Source organism: Filicampus tigris, chromosome 17 (genome assembly GCF_054856515.1).
Source record: "Filicampus tigris isolate MCC_2025a chromosome 17, RoL_Ftig_1.0, whole genome shotgun sequence".
Taxonomy (NCBI): domain Eukaryota; kingdom Metazoa; phylum Chordata; class Actinopteri; order Syngnathiformes; family Syngnathidae; genus Filicampus; species Filicampus tigris.
The window spans coordinates 16629295-16637480 of NC_141233.1; the positions used below are offsets into that span (position 1 = coordinate 16629295).

The 8186-nt window shown below is 44.4% G+C and overlaps 1 protein-coding gene across 2 annotated transcripts; it reads right to left on the reverse strand.

Annotated features, from left to right (window-relative positions):
- Positions 1–468: 468 nt before the first annotated feature.
- On the reverse strand, positions 469–7373 carry sar1b (secretion associated, Ras related GTPase 1B). Of its 2 annotated transcripts, none has more exons than XM_086057501.1 (7): positions 7306–7373; positions 3741–3816; positions 2404–2523; positions 2245–2310; positions 2070–2173; positions 1483–1614; positions 469–1361 (listed from the first exon to the last, which is right to left on the reverse strand). In XM_086057501.1, exons 2-7 carry the CDS (start codon positions 3796–3798, stop codon positions 1245–1247), a joined length of 597 nt encoding a protein of 198 aa, XP_085913627.1. In that variant the 5' UTR covers positions 3799–3816; positions 7306–7373; the 3' UTR covers positions 469–1244. The 2 variants fall into 2 exon arrangements, with proteins under 2 accessions (XP_085913627.1, XP_085913626.1); XM_086057500.1 differs by lacking the exon at positions 7306–7373 and adding an exon at positions 6533–6750.
- Between the last annotated feature and the right edge of the window lie 813 nt (positions 7374–8186).

Below are 8186 nucleotides of genomic sequence, written 5' to 3' on the forward strand. Positions count from 1 at the left end.
CGTTGTTTGTGTCACTTATGAAGGGGAAAAAAATCCGTTTTGAACTTTTGATCAACCACCGAGCTCGTCCGTGTTCAATTTATTCCCACTTCAAAACGTTTCTGAAAAATATGGAAGAACACCAAATTTTATTTGCCTAAAAGAAGTTTATACTCTGTGTATATATATATATATATATCCAGGTACATCAAATTTTTTTTAATCCTTAAAATGTCAGTTTTCTGTAAAGTTTTTTTTTTTTTTTATGATGTCCACCACCCCCATCTGAACAATAGTTTTGTTTTTAAGAAAATAGTGTAACGTAGTATAGATCTTCGACAAAAGAAAGGTACTACCAAATCTTGCTGACACCTGCAAATATGCCAATTGCGCTCTCAAGAAAAGCCACACGGTGGCACAGGAGACACGTTTGCTCGGATGGCAGGTCAAGAAAGCAAAGCAGCCTCTTCTGCTGTATTGACGTTAAAGTCTGTTGTTCATTGCAAACATTTATTGTCATCATTCTTCTTATTACACGTTTATGACGCAAACAACACCGCCACCAGCCTTGCTTTTGAAATGCAGTCGCCACCTGCTGCTGCTGGAATTAGAGACACAAGGGAACTGGACGTGTGCTAATATTGCCAACTGCCCCCCGCCCCCCCCCAAAAAAAACCTGGTATCTTCCTCTGCTTTTATAACCATCATTATAACCGTACTCATAAAAAGGGGTGCTTACAGCTGAAACAAAACAATGCATGCATAATGTAACGTAAAGGATACAACATCCATGTACCACGTTGGCGTACATTTCATACATTTGTAATATTGAGCTATTGCGCTACTTTTTTAATATCAAAATATCTTTAAAATAAAAATAAAAAAAAGAATTGGGATTTTTTTTTTTCACAGGGTGAGAAAGGCAAGGAGGGGTGTTGGTCCTTTCCATTTATTAACGTTGTCATAAAAGTAAACAAAAAATATGATTGAATAGAAATGCCATGTATAGAACAAATGGAAGCTTCCGAATGGACGCCGGTGTATGGGAGGAAAAAAAAAAAAGTCATCCACTTTGCGCTATAGAGAGGGACAAACGATTGTGTGTGTGTGTGTGTGTGTTTGTGTGTAAGTGCAGAACCCAAAGAACCAATAAAAGTCTATTGGGATCGAGTTGTTGTTGTCATCTTGGTGGTGGGTGGGCACGTCCGCCGCTGCTCTTTGTGTTTGTTGTAGTTGCGGTGAGGGTGCGGCAGGTGGCGCCGCGTTCAGTCGATGTACTGCGAGAGCCAGCGGAATCCCTCGCCGTAGCCTTGGCGCTTCAGCACGCTGCACATGTACACCTCCAGGGGTCTCGTGTTCAGCTCCTTCAGCGGGATGTTGCCCTGCGGTAAACCACACACGCACTTCAAATAACAGCTTGAGAAAAGACTTTTTTTTTTTTTTTTTTTTAAATAAGGGCAGCACGAGCGCCTCGCAGTCGAGAGGTTCCGGGCGGCCGCTCACCTTGCCTGTCGTCTGGCCGTACAGTCCAAATATTTCCCTCAGCCGCTCCTCGCTGATGGCTTCCGGCCGGTCGATCTTGTTGCCCAGGATGAGGATGGGCACGTTCCCGATGGTCTCGTCCGTCATCAAACCCTGAACACGCGCCAAAGAAACACAAGTTTTCAAATGCGTCACCCCCGCAAGGAAAGGCCGCGTCCTGCATTTGCCTTTCAGGTGCCACCAGGTGTCGTGGAAGCGCCAACATTTACATGGAGACGGTCGCCACAACTCGGTAAGCTGCAAGAATATCAGTAGCTCTTTGCAGAGGATAAAGAATATATGCTTGTATGCTTTATACTGTCGCATAAGCTTTGCAACATCAATGCTAGTTTTGTTAGCTCATCTAGGGAGTTTTGCATGGTTTGTTAGCATTCAGCTAAGATGGACTTTTCTCGGGAAAGCTATGTGGTTGTCTTCAATACACGATGTGTAATTGTTTATGATGACAGCACACTATTTTGAAGAATTGTTCCAACTGCTGCCGTTTTCAGTTCCCGGACCTTCGGGTGGAAAAAAACGCGTCTGGGGTCTCGTTGGAGGTCACTCACGTCAAGTTCCGCTTTGGATTCTGCCAATCTGAGGCCGTCGGCGCAGTCCACCAGGAAGACGATGCCGTTGATGGCGGGGAGGTAGTGTTTCCACACTCGGCGGGCTGGCGTGCACACAAAAACGCGTCATTTGCGGCCACTCTTTGCACATTGAACGCCAATCGACGCGACGTACCTTGCGCGTGGCCCCCAAGGTCAAACGTGGTGAAGGTCATGCCGGCAATGGTCAGCTCTTCCGAGGCTGGATGTCGAGGAGAGGGAAGCAATCAAAAGTGTCAGCGAAGGAGAAGCCAAAGCGGCTACTTTTCGTGCAGCGATGGCTTGCGCTACTGACTGGGATGTAAAGTGGGCACGTGCTGCCCCAATCTGTCGTCTTTGAGCATGTGCAGTAGCGTCGTTTTGCCGGCATTGTCCAGGCCGAGGAACACGAGCTTGCCCGACTTCTTGTACAGTCCTGCAAAGAAACGACGACGACGACGACTGCATTTTTGAAAAATAAACTAATTGCGACTTTGCTCACATTTTGTCATGGGGGGGGGACGTGAAATATCTTACGTGTGTGTGCACTGTGCTTCTTAAAAGGACAATGAGTAGAATTCAGCGCCGTCTAGTGGTCAACTAATAGAATGCAACGACCTAAGATGGAAGCGCCCGCATTATGAAGCGGCACGTCGTCGCAAGCCTACCAAGCGTTTCTTCGGCAGAGGTGCAAGAAAAAAAAAAGTCAGCACAAACGACTTTTGGTAGTCCCTCAAGTTCATTGCGTTTTGTTTGTTTCATGAATCTTAGCAACTGTTTGTCTCCTTGGAGTATCCGTCGCACAAAGATGGCGGCGGAAACACGGCGGCCTCCTGTAGGGGAGGCGCGCGCTATGTATGTACGATTATATCAAAATGATTCCGTTGATGTGATAGAGCGTATTTTTCTGCACGTTGAAAAATCAAAACGTCCCTTTAAGCACTCAACTTCTCTCGAAAGTGTAAATAATCACAAGGCCGAGCAACCAAGCCATTTTTTCTAAATTGCATCCTTTGCGTGCCACTTGAAAATTGCATTCTACTCACTGCAGTGTCATTTTGAATTCAGTTAATTGTCCAAGCCTGTCCCGTTAATCTGAAACAACCAATTTGAGTCAAGAGAAGCCCTGTTCCAGGAAATTAGACATGCATGAATTTGACATTGTAACATTTTCATTCGCGACGCATTTTTGCAAAGTTTTACACCAAAATCTAATGTCACGTTCCACATCGACAGGAAACAAAAACGGCTTTTTCCAGCTCCTAAATGAAGGCGGCATTCGTTTTACTACCATCGTTTATAATCATCCCTCCGAGGCCCTTTTTTTCTTTTTTTGGGGGAACTTGGCGTACTGAAAACATCTTTTGTTTGCCCTCCTGTGAGTCAGCATGTGGCTATCGGCGCCACTCCTGACTCACCGCTACTCGTCGAGCGCTGATGGCGACTGACGAGCGCGACAGGGAAAACAGGACCGACCGACCGACCGCCGCGGCTGCGCGCTCGCTGGGTGGCGCTTTTGTCCTCGGGATGACGCGCTCGAGGAAGCGGACGGCGTTCGAGTGCTGATTAGGGTCGGGGCCTCGCGGGCAAGGTGTTGAGGAGGAGCGCAAAAAAAAAAGAAAAAAAGTCACTGATCCGAGTTGTAGTACTCACCTAAAAACTGTAGTACGCTATTGAACCCGCTATAAATCCAGTCAATTATGAATGACATATCTGGAGCTGTTCAATCCTGTGAAAGGAAGCACAGCCGAGAGTTAGAATGAAGGCAAGATAAATAAAAAAAAAAGGCAAAAAGTTCCAAGTTCGGCTGGCAAACATCAAATGGTGCAATTGGCAAAATTTGGCCGTTTTGTGTTTTTTTTTTTTTTTGCGGGCAATGAAACCTCGCCGAGTCCCAAAATGTTTCAGTGACACGTTAACAATCTTGCAGTGCCTCCTCTGTGTCATGGTTATTCTATTTAATGAAAACTAAACAAAAATTGAGAAAGCGTTTTCAGTAATGAAATTTAAAAAAAAAAAATGAACATGCTTAAAAAAATTAATGATCTTACGTTTATAAAACTATAATTACAGGAAAGATGTCCTTTGTTTTTGTCTTTGTCAATATCATACATGAAGTTGTAGTTTACTTCACCTTCTTACACAATAGTTAGTGACCATTTTATTTAACCTTGTACTCAACAAATACTCCAAATCCCCCCCCCCCAGCCTTTTCGAGTAGCTTAACTAGTAGCGAACTCTCCTCCCCCGACTGATGTAACATCTCCGGGGTTAAAGTATAACGAAGCCAAAGGTCGCCACCACATCAACTCCAGCTGAGCGACACGTCACCCAGCGTTCATGCCGGCCGCCTTGTTATTGGCGTCACGTGCGCCAAGAACGGAAAACGAGCGAGCCCAAAGACAGCTCTATTAGAGCGCACGTGCTTTAAAAAAATAGCAACATATTGTTGCTCTTAACATGATAACGACAAATTTGGACGTTGGTTGGGAAGTTCAAAGTGGGGGAAAAAACGGGGTTCTCAGTTTACTAGTTGTAGAACAAAAACTGCTTTGAACCGGAAAATCATTTTCTTTATTTGAAAAGTGCGAGCGCATCAAACCGAATTGTTCCACTTTGAAACCTACCGAGATACGTATTGAATCGTCTTTTATTGGAGATATATCTTAGAAGGAATTGGCATATTTACAGTACTGACAAATTCATTCAAATGTGTGTAGTAAAATAACAAAAAAGTAATTGCATCGTACACTATCGGACTGAGCCATACTATATCGAATCCAATCGTAATCTCACTGAGTCGAACCGAATCCGTCAACTCTCAAATCGAACCGACCTTAAATCGTTTCGCACCTAACATATCGAAAACCGCATTGAATCGTTTTGTAGGGATGCCCGTCCCTAATGTTTTACGTTAACTGAGGTTACAATGAACTATTGTGAGTCTAGTTCACACGTGCCTACCTGTTTGATGTTTTTTTTTTAATTAAAGTTAATCAAAGGCAGTGAGATGCACAATGAGTGTAATTACATTATTTTGCGGTTGCAGACGCCAAGTGGTGGAATGTTGTAACGCGAGTACTCCCTCCACACAAAAGCAGATTTGGCAGCCAAAACGCGAGTACACCTTTCGTCCGTGACGAGCGGTTCATCAATTTCATCCCTCCACTTTGAATGGCGCTTCTCGCGTTTCAAGTCGGAGGTGAGCTGGAGCCGTCCCTTCTGGCAAACTACACGCTGGACTCGTCACCGACCGGTCAATCTCAGGGCACATAACGCACCAGATGACCATTCGCGCTCAACTTTAAAAGTTTCGACCGAGTGGGAATTGAATAGTCAGGTGAGTGTACCACTATATGATGAATCCTTTTTATACATGAATTTATCGGGCTGATTTAAAAATGTTTTTTCAATCAATTATTTTGAAGTGGTTTCAGTCATTCTGATGTGAACTGCTACTGGAATTATTGAACACAAGGACTCGTGTGTCAAGTGCAGGTACGATATTGGTCTACTTGGGCTCACCATCCTCACGCTCTACTGCAGTATAGTTGGAACAAGGAGAGTTGTTTATTACGATGGTCGATAAATGTTTACTTGTTTTTTCTTTTTGTCAGAGATGCATGTAAACGTTTCTAGATGATGCCAAGTACGGCACTTGAGAACAGATCCTTGTTTGCAATGCTGACCTGGCATTATGATGGACTTATAGGGGACAAAACGAAATGACGAGTTTCCTCCGCGAGGGCCGGAAAAATAAGTGACTTTTGAACACACTGCAAAAAAGAAAAAAATGGGTTCAACTTGGACGTCACTTATCTGCTCTGCTGTCAACGTTGCAGCGGAGTTTAGCGCATCTTTAGGCAGGTAGATGGACAGTCTTGGCTTACCGGTAGAAATTAATAACTTCGTAAAAAAAGTGAAAAGAAAAGAAACAACGAGCTACTGGAAAGGCTTGCGTCAAAACCTTTGACGAAAGATGACTCGAGCTCAACTACCACTGGGCTCATATTTAATCCCCGCCACGTCACGTCACGTCACACAGGACAGTCTGTTTTCAAATGATCCTTATTCGAAGATACGAAAGCGAACAAGGGAGTATCTGACAAAAAAAGATTTAAGCTGGCGGCTCTCGGACGAGCTAGCAGGAAGCTACTAGTTACGTGTCATTTTCTCCAAACGGCGACGTAGCATCGACAAGGCAGAAAACTCGTTAGCATCGAGTTAACACAACACAAGCGACCCACTAACAAGAACCATAAACACCGCAAGTTGTTTTAAGAAAACACTTGGTCCTTCTCGACGAGTAATAGTCGGATCGAAAAGAGCGAAGTTAGCCCAACTTGACGTTAGCTTTGTTAGCCTAGCATGGCTAGCAACCGCGATGGCGAACGTTTCACATTCAGACTGCCGACTAAGTGCGCGTCACCCGCCGGGAAACCTACTCGTTCTTCAGGCGTGGATTCGTTTGCCGAGTGCGGTGGCTCGTCTGCTCATGTGAATGTGGCTCGGGGGAAAATTCAAAGAGATCCCGCTGACAGCCAGCTCGCCCTCTCGCTCTTTCGATCGCTCGCCTGTCTCCCTTTTTTTTTCGTGTTTTGTTAACTGAGCCACGACACCGCAATGGCTTCTTCTGCTTCTACTTCGTCTTCGTATCGAACGGCGGTTTGCAAACTGTCATAGCGCACTACCGCCATCTATTGATTATTCTTCAATCGTGTTGACCAGCGGTTGCGCAAAAAACACACACTTGTCAGACAAACGTGTGGGCCAGTCAAAGTAAAACAAAAATACATATTAATTCATATTCAAATACACTAGTCCAAACATACTATCTTCATTTTTGGGTCGTTCCGTTGTCAGAACATGCGTTACTGAGGCGGAACTACTTGAATGAGCCACCAAGCCCCATGTCATCAATTTCTTTATTTCAGTAACACATTATTTCACATATTACCACGTCAATTATAAACATATTACGCATAACTTGAGTCGAAACGCAATTAATTTTGTCATGTTATTGGTATTTATTGAGTCATTTTGTTGGCGGAAATCGCGTTATTTAGGCGGAACAATTGACTGCGCACCAAATCCCATGTCATCGCACTCCTTCACTACTGTAACACGTTCTTCATCACACCATCACGTTTTGTACAGTTACAAACAAAATATGACATGATTAATTATACTGCGAGATTTTGTTGAGTGTTGACAGTACCTGTAAAATTAATCACGTTGAATTGGCAGTGCTGAGGGGGACCTATTTGATTGGTGCACTGTTTTCACCCCGCCCGCCCGACAACCCAGAAAGCACATTTATTAGTCCATTACAGCCACTTGAAACACGTTGTAAATACATATATTATGTACTGCTAAAAATACGTTGTTATTTTCATAGTATCAGATTTTACTGAATATGCTTAGGTGGAAAATGCGACTGCTGCAACCAGTCCGACGTAAAACGGAACAATTTGATCGTTACACTAGGTCTTGCTTTAAATGTGTCCCTCTCTAGTGCGTAATTGTAAACAGAGATCATGTTCTCGTTTGACTATTTGATACACGGAACCAATCGGAAAGGTTAAGAGGTATGGAAATGTGAATTTAACGAACAAACAAGTTCATTGATATAAGGTGTCCTCTGAAAGGTGCTCGGCCCAGTAACTTCAACCACCTCTGTAAGGTTGACATCACAACACATTGGAACACGAACATTTATATTTCATTGTAATATTTCAGCCAAATGTACAATCGTCAACACAATGTCACCTTTTCAACATGTCACATTTATGCACAGAATGCCATCACCATCTCTTCGGGGCGAAAGTGCAGTGAAGACAACGACGTTGTGCCACTAATGATGACAACGAAGCTGAAGACCCCTTGGAGCGAATGATCTCTCGACCAGGCTGCACCGCTCTGCGACATGCGCTGCAGGCCTGCATGGGCGAGCGTCAGGACTGGGGAGCATGCCAGTCACATGGGCATGTTCAAAAAACGCATGAGTGACTACCACAAAACTCGACAGGCTCATGTGAGCCATGGGTGGTGGATGGGCCCACGCCACGACCACTCTAAGGCCAGGCCACCTGAGACCAC